The sequence below is a fragment of the Anser cygnoides genome, chromosome 8 (assembly GCF_040182565.1).
Source record: "Anser cygnoides isolate HZ-2024a breed goose chromosome 8, Taihu_goose_T2T_genome, whole genome shotgun sequence".
NCBI classification, from domain to species: Eukaryota; Metazoa; Chordata; class Aves; order Anseriformes; family Anatidae; genus Anser; species Anser cygnoides.
Window position 1 is genome coordinate 19,082,431 of NC_089880.1, and position 13,805 is coordinate 19,096,235.

At 35.6% G+C, this 13,805-nt stretch overlaps 1 protein-coding gene across 8 annotated transcripts in view; it reads left to right on the plus strand.

The window, feature by feature from the left end:
* The window catches only part of TTLL7 (tubulin tyrosine ligase like 7), a 72,131-nt gene that overhangs the window by 22,910 nt on the left and 35,416 nt on the right, over positions 1–13,805 (plus strand). For 7 of the 8 annotated variants that reach the window (XR_010833361.1, XR_010833362.1, XM_048059158.2 and 4 more), the window contains 4 exons: positions 3,866–4,024; positions 5,256–5,472; positions 7,274–7,438; positions 8,248–8,406. Coding sequence is in view for 6 of the 8 variants with exons in the window: in XM_048059158.2 (XP_047915115.1) it covers positions 3,866–4,024; positions 5,256–5,472; positions 7,274–7,438; positions 8,248–8,406 (700 nt within the window). In the remaining 2 variants the exon portion in view is untranslated. The remainder of the gene's footprint in view (positions 1–3,865; positions 4,025–5,255; positions 5,473–7,273; positions 7,439–8,247; positions 8,407–13,805) is intronic. The other variant, XM_067001739.1, reaches the window with a different exon arrangement.

Below are 13,805 nucleotides of genomic sequence, written 5' to 3' on the forward strand. Positions count from 1 at the left end.
GTATGTGATTTAAAAAAAAATATGCAAGATGAGCAAAAGATTCATGCACACATTGTATTCAAATACAGTCTCATTATCTTTCTCTCAACCTACCGAATTCTGAGATCGAAACAGTTTAAAGATGCTGAATGTCGAGATTGCACATATTATAGATAAGATTAGAATAATTTCTCTGGTATGATAACCCTGGGTTAAATATATCTATGTTGTGACTTCACTTAATATCAGCAGATAGAACAGGGTTTTAATTAGTCTCTTTTTTGCAGTACTAGCCTCACAATTCAATTCTTGGAATTTATAATTTACAAAACTCAGTGATATACCTTGAGATTGCTTGTGAAAACACAAGTCCATTGTGATATGTGGTTGGACAGGCTTCTGTATTTAGAATGGAGGATTTTGTTCCATATAGCTGCTGTTCTGTCTTAAAATTTATTTGGAGAGATTAATGCAGAAACACTAATCACGTTTTGTTGCTTTTCTGCTGCATGCAGTCCTTTCTATTCAATTGGATCCTTACCTATTCCTAGCATATTCTGCTTGCCATTTTTTCACCCTGCTGCATTTGTACTATGCAAATGCTCCTTGTGTGTACTAGACTTGGATTGTTGATGAGAAAGAAAAAGGCAAACAAAACCCCCACCCTGTTGTATTTAAAATAAATAAATAAAATTTTTTTTACACCCTTAAAGAGCTCCTTTGGTAACAGTGCATTTTCAGTAATATCAGGTAAAGCTCTTTTATTCTGAGGCAACAAAATAAGGAATAACCCTAGAACAGCATTTCTCATTTTTTCAAAGAGCAGCTACAAATGCCCAGAACTTATTTATTTATCTCTGCATCCATTTGTTGGGAGAAGTAAACAAACAACATAAAGAAGAAAGTGAGAATGAAAAGATTTAGAATAAAATTGAATACTTAGAGTGATATGCATCTCTTTGAATCCCAGATTATGTATAGAAAATGTGTGCATAGCAAGTACTGTTGTGCATGCTAATGATGTTGGTCATAAACAGAGAGAAGGAGATGACTAGAGATGCAGATGAACACAAGGAGTTTGGCAGGGGATTTCATTACACAGGTCTCACAGACGTAGAAGCAAATGTGTGAAGAATTACATGTCCTGGGTGATGGTGAGGAGATGTTCTTTTGGAAAATCTCCTGTAAATTCTTATTTCAAAACTCGTAACTGAATGTCAGCACTTGAATTTGTGTGTCCATAAATGCTAAATTTCTTTTGCCACATAACAGGCATCATGAGATCAGTTTAATTAGTAAGTTGTATTTGACTAGTATATACAGGGAAAATATTATGCTGAGGTAAAATGCCCTCTCAGTAAACTGAAATGTTAATAATGGCTTTTTTTTTTTATTACATGCCAGAGGTTACTTACATTTAGTGGGAAGTTTCAAATTGCTATTTGTGAAAAAGTCACATGCTGTATTCAAGTAACTGTGACCTGTTTACTCAGATAGTTGCATAGCTATAGAATTATGACAGAAAAAAAGTCCTGTACATGTTTAAATCATGTTTTCTGTAAACGGTCTCATAGATGCAATCTCCTCATGAGTAATAAGTGTGATAACAGATTGTATGCAATAAGTAGGGAAAAAGGTGTACAGGATGAACAGCAGAGGGAATAGATACGAGATGTTTTTTATTTACATTTAAAAGGTTTGTGAACTGGTCATGGATGAAGAGTCATTCTCATCTATCTCATCCACTAACCTCCTTTCATATCTGAAAAGTCAGAGGGTCTTGAAACATAGGCAGTAGAACCTGTGCTACTCGACTGACAAGTCATTTCTTTAATAACCTACAGTCAGTACAAAACACCTTTGGTTCTTTTGCACAGAAAGCACTCAGAAATGAGAGCAGGGGCTGACTGGATCTGGGAGCTAAAATAGCACTCAGAGGAACAATAACTTGCTTTTTAGTTCTCAGACCTCCTGGTAAGGACTGCAAAGGCTAAAGGACAGAGCAGCACAGTGAAGAAGTGGTTACCCACAGTAGTAGATAACAGATGTGCTGGAAAATAAGGCTATTGTAATGGAATAGGTCTTGATTCAGAAAGCTGCTTGATGATGTTCCTACACCGTTTGTGAATAGGGCCAGGCAGGGAAGAACAGAGCTGAATTCTTTTGTCAAAAGTTTTAGTGAGCATCAGAACTTGTAAACAGGGGTAAGTATTCAGTTTTATGTTACTGTCTGTAGTCTACCCAGTTATGCATAAGGTAAAAGAAGGCATAAAGAGCTGATGTAATTGCAGTCAGAAAGTAAGATATCTGTTATCAAGTTATATTTGTTAAATAGGGATATGAGTATTGAAATCTGTGAGTTAAATAGCAAGTTTCTGTCATGCAATACTTCAGGATGCATATGTGAAGTAACTTGGAGAGGGATGTAAACTAACACAGAAGTTAGGTTGTTTTTTTTTTTGGCCTAAATACAGGATAATTTATGGCTAATTTATAGGGTGATTTAAGATATGCTCTTCAGTTAGCAAGGTAGTAACATCTCTAAATGTATAGTAGATGGACAGTTTAAAAATTATGCCTTAATGATCAATTATAAAATCAACTCATGTTTTTTTTTTTTTTTTTTCCTGAATATTGAATGGCTTTCATCAAACTAGATTTTTTAAAATGACAATTGTAATGAAGCTGCAGGAACGTTGAGCCTCATGCTGTACTCCAGGAGTACTACAGCTATTGTGGCTTCTGCAGAGTGTTTGTTGGGTAGTTGGCTAACAGTTTGGTGACAGTGTATCTATTATACCAGTAGGTCCTGGCTACAGTCCTAGTCTTACAGATGCAGTTGGCAGTTCTGCTTCTTCTGTTAGTATTTGAGCTACTTAAAGTAAAAGTGTCTTATAGTGCATGGGGATCATTATGTAGGCTCATAGTAGAAATGAAATATTGAAATGATATTGTATGTCTGTTTTACATGTAAGTTATCCTGATGATACTAGTTTCCATTAGAAAAGTAGAAGTATAGCTAAATCTTTAATTAATTAAAAAAATAAAAAAATTCACCATAGTTCCATTCTTTTTTTTTTTTTTTTTTTTTTTTTTAATTAAAGTCTGGGCAGCTTGCTATATCAGTTCACTTCTTTTTAAGCATCCAGCTTTCTGTTGATCTGTGGCTATTAGTATTCCAGACGTGTCCAACCTGAATGCTAGTGTAGAGTTACCCAAACTGAGTTCATACAAAGTTACATGTGAAGCTTCAAGAGTTCTGCATACCTGAAACAAGCTAGCTGCTTCAGGATTTAACTCAGCAAAGACTAAATTTGTCCTACTGGGAACCATGCTATGCTAGTCCACGTAGTACTACAAAGTATATAAAGCTTACCTAACTTGACTGCACCAGTATTAAAGCTACCTTGCTTAAAGCTAATTTTTATGTATCTAGCCAGCACTGCCAGTCTGGTATGGGTATATGCTTCCTATCTGCCAGATATATGGCTTTGAGTGATGGAAACTTCTATTAACTGAATTCTCTACTGTCCTTTTAGGAGAGTTAGAGGAGTTAGATGCATGCCAAAAAATGAGATGAATGCCAATAAGATAATAAATACAATATGATGATAAGCGAAAATGCACAAGAAGGTCTGCTTTTGTTGTTCCTAAAGTATGCATGTGAATATGTCAGAGCTCTAACCATTCTAAATCAACTGCAGACATCTGCTCTCCTATTTTTTTATACAAGATATAAATTTTATACAAAAATACAAAAAAGTATTTTGCTAATGAAATTTTTTTGTCAGATTATTGTAAATGATATTTAATCCAGAGGATTGATCCATCAAAGCATTTTATTATTAAAAAAAAAACAAACAAATTCTATTGTACTTTTTTGCAGAATGATCAAGTGTCAGCCTCAGGAGTATACTTTTATTCCTCGAACATGGATCTTCCCTGCAGAGTACACGCAGTTTCAGAACTATGTAAAAGAACTGAAGAAGAAGCGTCGACAGAAAACATTTATAGTCAAACCAGCTAATGGTGCAATGGGGCATGGGTAAGTTTCATGTTAATTCAGTCTTCTTACCCAGAAAAGGCAAAATCTAGTGCTATTTACATCACTAACAGAAGCTGTTTCTTAATAAGAAGTTTGTCATACAAGTGGTACGATCAGTACAAAAAAGGTAACTTATTGGACAAAGAATTAACAAGCAGAAACAGCTAAAATACTAAAGTAACTGGAAGTGGTATTTTAATGTTGTTCTAAATGTGACTTAATTAAAGAATACATTTTCTGATGATGATCAGATAAGCCTTAAGATCAGTATTATTTTTATTGTGGAATTATCCAAACAATATATTTATGAATCTCTTGTGCTTAGACTTAGAGGGTGAGATTGCATTGTGCACAAATGGCAGGGTTTCAGTAGTTGCAGGGGTGTTGCTCGGAAGATCAGGATCTTCCGCAGCTCTGAAAACAGCCCAAGTACCCTACTGCATGCTAAAACTGCAGCACAAACATATTTAAGATCAGCAGCCTCAAGGTGAAGGAGAAACAGAGGAGACATCGTTGGGGATGCAGCTGGAGGCGCAGTCTTGGAAGGAGGTGACCCTCATACTGGAGGAGGGACACTGCTGAAAAGGCTGTGACCTGCAGTTGGGTTGAAGCTGTTTTGCCTGTGACAGAAATACACAGTAAAAAACAAATGAGATTTAAATATATTGATTTAGTAGTTATCTTCTTATTTTTGAATATTTCAGTTGTAGCTTTTATTACTTTTAATATCAATTTGGGTTATATACTATAGTAAAGCTCGTGGTTCTTTTTTTTTTTAAAAAAAAAAAAAGTATCAGCATTACTGTAAAAGTAAAGGCCCTGAAATTTTTCCATTTTGTTATTTTTCATTCCTCTTGGAATGAAGCAGAAATTTTGAGATATTTCACAGAAAAGATGGGGAAGAATAATCACGGATGCTAGGGGCTGCAAATTCTGCCAAACAATTTCTAAGTGTAGAGGGAATCCATTATTACTATTTGTTGAATCAAAGGAAGCAGAAAGTTATTTTGAAATGGCTTGTTGCCTTTTTTCCATCCAGTGAAGTATTATAAAAGACAGAAAACTAAAAGCCATGTAAGTGAATGGCACTTTTTCTCTACCCCACGAATAGGCTGTGTAAGCTCTTTCCACATAGTCTTTAGCCTGACTACCTGGCTGAAAGACCATGAAAAAATATTTCAGAGTTATGTCAAAGTCCTACATTTTTAAAATAACTTTTGTTTGTAACTAGGATCTCTTTAATAAGAAATGGAGAAAAGTTACAAGCTCAGGATCACTTGATTGTTCAGGAATATCTTGACAAACCATTTCTTATGGAAGGCTACAAGTTTGATTTACGTGTATATATTCTTGTAACCTCCTGTGATCCATTAAAAGTGTTTTTATATCATGATGGACTGGTGAGAATGGGCACAGAAAAGTACCATCCCCCCAGTGACTCAAATTTGGTAAGTTGGAGTTTATTCTAATTCATTGCTTATGCATGTAGAATTTTACCTGTGTAGTGTCCAGGCATCAGTGGATTTGAATTTCTTATACCTCGCTCTGTACTCTATTGGTGCTATATCTTTCCTTTTCCTTTTCTATGTGCTTTTAGAGCTGCTTCAGTGTAATTATGCAATAGAAAATGCCTGGTGAGCCATTTACTCTACTGTCACTTAAAATACTGTTCTCTTGAAGAATACCAGTATAATTTGGATCTCAGTAGAAATTATATGTTTTAGAAAAATTCCAGTGTTATATTTGGAATAGCTTGCTTTTAATGTTTTATTTTTTTAATATTTTTTTTTTATTTTTTATTGTTACTATTCTCAGCATTATCAGCACTGAAGTATGCTATGAGTGGATAAACAGAGCAGAAGGATAAGCAGTTTTCTCTGTGTTCTTGCAACTGTTCATGTTGTAGTCTGTTTATTGTATGAAATAACCTGGCTTATCACTAATGACATTGTTCTTCAGATGACACTGTTCCACATTGACATTGTTCCGGGTAACTTCAGACTAAAGATTAATTCAGATGTTTAACTAATATTCTAAAAACAGTTTCATTTTTTGTAGTCTGAAAAATGATTTAATTGTCTGAAATAATTTGATGGAAAGACAACTTTTACAACTACTCAAAAACACAATAGGTTTCATAATCATTCTCAAAGCAGTAATTGAAAGCCATGGGAGAAATTCATTACTTGTAGTGCTAATACAATATATTGTTAACTAGCCTGCAATTAAGATGCTTGGTTTTGTTAATTTCATTTATTTTTTTAACCATAAGTGTAGTGAGATAAATGACAGCAGAAGGCTTGTGTTGTCTATTGGCTGTCTATTCAAAAACGAATTGGAACAGAAAGCCCACGGCCAGCTTAGAACATCAACTAGCATTCAAACAAGGAATGAAACATGACAAAGACCTCTCACTGTGATAAGGACTGTCATCATGGTAGTGCAGGTGAAGAGCTGAATTAATACCTGTACTGAAAGATACATACATTTATAAATCATGATTTATAAGTTAGCCTTTAAAGGCTTTTTTTTTTTTTAATGAATGTAACTGATAACATAAATTGTTGTTTAAATTTTCTTACCTGAAGGAATCATAGCACTCACTTGTTTATGTAATATATCTTGAAATTTACCGCCCTCTAATGTATGGCTACCAGCCATTCAAAAATGAGCAATTCTGGTAGATAGCAACAAGGCAGATGAATTTATATGTAAAAGATACTTTAAAGTATCACTATCATGAGAACATTTCTCATAAATAAACTAGAGTGACAACTGAAATGTGGGATTGTCTATGAAATGGATGCCAAAGTGTTTTTTGCACTTTTAAAGTAGCACTTCGAAGTACTATCTTTATTGTTTGCTTCTTGTGAAATGTAATTGTTCTGTAAGTTATGATGATTGCTTTTCACATTTTTATGTAGTTGTTTACATATAGACCTGTAAAAACGGCAGATATATTTCCTAACGAGAAATTGATCGCAACTGGCTTAAATACAAGCCCAGATTTTGTTATAACATGGCTAGACCGTTCAGTATGTGAAAATTCCAAGAATTAGAAACATCAGAAACAACAGAACATCTGCTCACAATATATTTTCAGATATGAATTGTTTGACTATGTCATTATTGATTTAACATTTTTAAAAAATAATTTTGAACTGACTATTCCAGAACTGTATTTAAAGTGTTGTTCTTTTTTTTTGTTTGTTTTTGTTTATTGTGTTGATCTCTTCTCTCTCTTCTCAGAGCCAATTGTATATGCATCTGACTAACTACTCTGTGAATAAACATAATGAACATTTTGGACGGGATGAAACAGAAGACAAAGGAAGTAAACGCTCCATAAAATGGTTTACTGAGTTTCTAGAAACAAATAATCTTGATGTCTCCAAATTCTGGAATGATATTTCAGTAAGATAAAACTAATATGCTTTTCTTTATTTTGTCTATGTATATTCTTAAAAAATTAATTGCTTCTGCCATCCATTGCTTTGCTTGAATATTATTTTTGAAACTTTCTTAATCCAAATTCTCAGCAATGCACACCACAAGTGACATGCTATTAATGATGATTATATTTTAAAAAGGTGATATTCAGAGTTTGATTATAAATTTAATATTAAACTTTGTCTGAGGCACAAAAGCCCTTTCAACCAGTTAGTTATTCACGTAAGTAATATCATACACAGGAACAATCCCATTTAAACTCTCAAAAACTTTTCTAGCACTTAAAGCGAATTTTATGTGAGAACATTTACAAAACTGCAGTCAGTGCTGTGTATATCAGTGGATTGGAGCCTGCACCATTAAAGTCAGTGGGTGTGTTACAGGCATCTTCAGGTGAGGAATAGGACAAAGACTAACAGAGCTGAGGCATCATCTGTAATTATGATTCCTAGTATATTTATTGAAAACAATATTGTGAAGTGAAATGGGCAAAGTTTGGCTATACGATGCATTGTTCCCAGTATACCTTTAGTATTTAGGCTATCATGTATCTAAAAAAATGTATGTGCTATGGAATGTATAATAACACAATAGCTATTAAATATCTGTAAATAGATAAGAAAAAATCTGTTACTCAGTTTGAACGTTTATTTGCTATTTTAAGTCTTTAAAAAATCATTTCACTAAAGCATCTATGAAAGTATGAAACACATTAGTTCAATATATACTGGTGTCTTCTCTGCTGATAAATTTTTCTGAAAACATCCCTACAGGAGTTAGTAGTGAAGACTCTCATAGTTGCAGAGCCACATGTTCTTCATGCTTATCGCATGTGCAGGCCAGGGCAAGCACCAGGAAGTGACAGTGTCTGCTTTGAAGTCCTGGGATTTGATATTCTGCTGGACAGAAAACTAAAACCGTGGCTCCTAGAGGTAAACCTCTTTAAACAAATGAAAACTTTTAAGAGTAAAGTTAAGCGAGCCCCAGCTGAATCCATATCTACGTAAGAAAACTTCCACAGAAAATCTGTGTGTTACAGGAGGTACTGTTATTGAGTATCTAGATGGTACCTTTTCTGCAGCAGCCGTATGGAAACACTGCCTGGCAGTGATTTTGGAGACTCAGGTAAGGTAAATTGTTTTCTTGGAGGAATGTTGCATTTTAGACATTTGTGAAAGTTTTAATGAGAAATGTAATGTTAATCCCGTTGTTCTGGGTACATTGTATCTGAAGGATCTTTTAATGGAAACTGGGTAAGGGGTAAGACATGGGCTTCCCTCATGAATATGGTTCAGTATATAGCTCTGGCAGCTTGAGTGAATGTGTGATCCTAATCATTTTTTTGTTTTTGTTTTTGAATATGGGTTCTTTTCTTTTCCTATGGCTTTTGAAAGCACCCACATACACAGAGAAAAATAATATAGTATATAGGTGAAGCAATTGGCATGAATGGGCTGGAAGAAATGTTTCTCTTCTGATATGTTAATAGTATAGTGAAGCTTAAGCCTGCCCACATTTTTAACCAGCAATGTTGGAGGATTGTCTACTTTGTTCTTGTAATTACTCTAGTATTAATATATACACATATGGAATTTACGTACCTTTTCCAGATTGTCTTATTTCATTATGTTAACTGGCTGGGATGCTGTACAGCTGGAGGAAAAAAGCAAACTGTATTAAAAATGTGTCTATTGACAATAAATCATGAATATGATTGGCTACTGATGAGCAAAATGTACGCAATTAACTTACTGAATTACAGCCATGTTCTCAGATCTTTAATACTGTCAACAGTTGTTTTGTTGTTCTTATTTCTCTCAGGGGTTCGGTATAATTTTAATTAGAAAAATATAAATTCCTTCACTGTCCTCCATGCTAGCTTTGATGTCCTAGCCAAAAACAATTTGTGACATGAACTTCATCTGCACTTACATCTATATCTTCTCTTTTTGTGAAGTAAACTCTATTAATCCCTTTAATTTAGCTCTACGCTTCCAGGTTATCATCCATAGGTTGTCCATAGCTTGCATATAGGTTGTTTAAATACAGACTGAAGTTTATCATTTATGATAAGGTAGTCTCAGAGGAGGGTCTCTATTTCTAGATTCCTTGTTTGTGAAGGAGGGATCTGGCAAAGTAATAAATGCTGCTTTCGTATTTGGGGTTGCTGGAGAATACTTCAGGACTTGAGGAGTTGTGTACTTGGTTATTATTTTTTAGTATAGAAGTTTATTTCTTCTGCTTTTGATGATACAGGTATCCTTTAACGTATTTTGCCAGAAGTTGAGCTTAAACTAACAGAAATTTCAAACTTTAAAACTTATTAAATTGGTTTCTGCACTCATCCACAGATTTTCACTGTGCTTGTTCATGCTTTTCGCAGCCCTCTCAGTATAAACATGTAGTGTGTGTGTGTGTATAAATGTATATACCATATACAGCGTAGTATAGAACAACCTTACAGTGCATATATGTGTACTAGATATAATAATGTGCATCTAGTGTGTGTATGCACACGCTGTATATAATAATAGTATATATGCGTATATTTCTTCCTAAAACAGTTCTGGCTTCTTCTCCAGCTTTCCACTCTTATCTCTTTCCACCGTTTCCCTCTTGCCAAAACCCCCTCCAGGGAGTGAATCATTCTTTCTAACAGTGGTAACAAGTACTAATCACAAGGCCCTGAATGTTCCCAGTGTTATGGGAAAATTGCCAAAACAGGATTAGGATGGTAAATCTAGTTTCTTATTTCCATAGCTCATGTAGCTTTTCTGTTATAAAGATAGCTTAATAAACTATTATAAGAAATAAATTGTCCAACATTATAATAACTCTGCTTTCCTGAGATGACTTTTATTTATATTCCACATTATACAACGTAGCTCTCCTCCTTGATGCTACTGAACTTCCAGAACCTTCTACCGAAGTGAGAGCTGAGGGAAATGCATGATTGCCATCTTGTGGCACCAAATGTCTCTGGCAAGCATCTGTACAGTCCCAGCAGCCTCCATCTGAGGAGCACCAGCTACCTAGATCTCCCTTCTGTTCCCAGAAAATTCAATTTTACTGCTTTTGACCAAATTTTCCAAACTAGATTATTTTATGTAAATTGCAAAGTTATATAGTTGAAATCCTTGGATTTTAATAACTTATTTTCTCCCTTTTCCTAAACTAAGACCAAGCTGCCTGCTTTTTGTTTTTGCATCCATATTGCAACCAAGCCTCAAGTGCAGGGTACCAAGCTTCCCTTGTGATTTATGTGGCTGAGACAAACTTACCTTATATACAAATCCACGTTTTTTATTTACTGTAATTAAACTACTAGCAAAATATTTTCATGACTCTATCAATCCTGTTAAAATGTCATTGGACCTATTAGGTTAAAATTTCCAATTATTGCTAATTCCTATTAATGAAGTAGTTAAAGTTCACATACGCAAGTTTTCTGGTGTCTACTCTTTTCTTTTGTGTTATGCTTACCCTGCCTGTACCCCTGGAGATCCAAAAGGCCAGCAAGAAACAAGAGAGGTCTAGTTCTACATAAAAAGGTGGGTAGGTTGTTATGGCAAGTAGTCAGTGACCTGTGTTTTTCAGCAGGAAGAATACACCGTTGATGGTGAAGGTTTCTTCTTTGCTCTTAGCTTGTCTTAGCGTTAGTTTTAATCTTTTGCTGACACTGTCTATTTACTTGCTGTTCACTCACTGGCCAGCAATTCCAAATTATCTCCAAGTTTTACTGTTACTGGTTTGTTTTACACTTTCTGGATTGTGTTCTGTATTCTATTTGTTTTCCCTAAGCCCAGTTTTATCCAGTTCACAAGGTTGCATTCCTGTAGTGAACGCTACTTGGCCACGGCAATTGGCATATATCTCAGTGTCTCTAGGTTTTCAAGGGCTTTGCTGTCATCATCTGCTTGTACTTTTGGGGCCCTGTATGCAATCCTGTTTTGTCAAGTCATCAAGATGTGGCTTCCTGATAAAACTACTAGTGTCTTTTAGCACAAGCCGGTCATTTGTACATCCTTGGTTCTCGGGTCATTGGATGCTAAATAATCATCTCTTAGAAGACATACATATACAATGCTTTGGAAGCTAGTCATTATGAATACCTATTGTGGCGGTACCACTGGTACGTTATGAAGATTACTTTAGAGCACTGATGTCTTACAGATTAGTCAGCAACCATTTTTCTTGTCTGGAAACATGGGGTAGACACATGAAAATAAGGGACAGCATTTTCTTATTAGGTAAAAGCAATTTTCTTAACATAGCGTCTTTCCCCAAGGCTTCTTGAGACTGCTCACCAATGATCACGTGTGATAGAGCAAGACACTTTGTTCAGTATAGACAGTTTTTTTTTTGTTCTTATTATAAAAGTTATATAAAATAACATGCAGATATCAAAAAGCTGAGTATATAGAGTAATGGTATTTGCATTGCTTGTACTGAGCCATGAGTAAAGCCATGTGGAAATACGTCTCGTTGCATTTCATTGGCACTTGAATTGTTTCTGGGCTACCATAGTTCATAAACTTCCTGCATAAATGTAATCTTTTTTTTTGAGATTAAGTTTTGCATGTCAATCAGCAACATAGTTTGTGGAAAATGACCAACTTTCAGCAAAATAAAAAACAGGTTCAGTCATACCGTATCTCTCAAAGTGTGAGTGCTATTCAGAGTTGAACGCGGGCCAGCAATGTACACTAAGTGATGTAGACTGATCCATCTGGCACCTGTTGAGGCCCCATCCGGAATGCTCTGTCCAGCTTTATGCCCCAGAGTAATGGAGAAACACTGATAAACTGGAGTGAGTTCAGCAGAAAGCTGCTAAGGTGCTTAGAGGACTGGTGCACATGCCGTATGAGGAGAGGCAGGGGGAAACTGGGTTTTCGTAACCTGGAAAGGGAAGGCTTTGTGGGATCCACCTGCAGCCCTAAAATGGGCTTGAAGGAAAGACAAAGTCAAATTCTCCTCAGAGATGCCCAGTGCAATGGCTGGAGAAACTCAGGAATAGAGAACAGGGCATGATCTGGAAAGGCTGCTTGAATGAAGAAAAAGATGCAAGAGAGAGAAATAGCTGTAGACACTTTGTGCATGATCTTTTGGGATTTCTGTTACTATCTTGAAATAGGAAATACATCCCTTGTTGATGCTCTGATAAATGCAGATGAAATGATAAATGTAGATGACTATGCAAAGTAAATGTGCTGCAGGGTACTTATGAAGGGGAAAAAGCTCAAACTTTTCTTCATACAGAGAACTTAAGATTCTCCTCTGAAAAGGCATTCTCCTCTGAACTGGCGTTGCAGGCACCCAAATTTGGTATGCATCTGTGATTCCCTTGCAGGTATTTGCATGGAAAATGAACTTGAGTTTTGCTGCGAGGTTAGTCACTGTTCTTTAAGCTTGTAACATCAAGCAGAATTTTTACTTTTTTACTGTGTTCAGTGAGTCTGTTATTATCTTACCAGTTTAATACCTGATTGCCCTGAAACTAGTTCTCTGTGATACAGCTCTGCAGAACAGCCACTCAAGGGGATTCCACTTCTCTGAGTGTGCTGTGAGAGGCGCAAATGAGCACATTACAGTGATTTTGAACTGCCGTAGCAGTAAGGGCTGTTGAGGCTCTCTGACATACCCCTGCCCCTGGGGAAGCCTGGGCCGCACAGTTTGTGTCCTCTCCGTACTTGCACAGCATGAACTCTGGAGTCAGGTGATGTTCTCTCATGCATTTAGTGGGTTCAGAAAGGTACTGCTGAGCCAGAACTTGGGCAGCAGTTGTTTGGCAGGTATGGTAGAGAGAGCAGAAATAAGTTCTTTGCTATGCTGGCTTCACAGGATAGGAAAACTGCAAAAATTTTGACTAAAAGAAGGCAGCAGATTAGGAGGAACATAGGGCTGGCTCCTAGCTGACCTTGTGCTCAAGTGCCTTGCTAAAATGAAGCCAGTGAGCTAATGTACTGAGAAAAAGATGCATTTTTTTTTTTCAATTTAGTCATTTTAAAGGAGAAATCTCACTTAATCTGCAAAGAAATTGACAAGTATTGTAAAAACTAAACATAGATTAAGCTGTAGCTATAAACCTTTGTTTAACTTGATTCTTCAAAGTGATGAGATATTTTCAAAATTGAAAAGAAGTGTGAATCATATGGGAAAAATAGCAACCGGAGACCCAGAGTAGAATTTTGGGAAGACAACAAGTAAAAAAATAAAACAATTTAAGAAAAATGGAAATTATTAAATTATACTTAGCTTGAAAAGCCTTATTGTATCAGCTATTGCTCATAAATATAGCTGGTAAATATTAGTTTAAGTAGAGGACACAAAG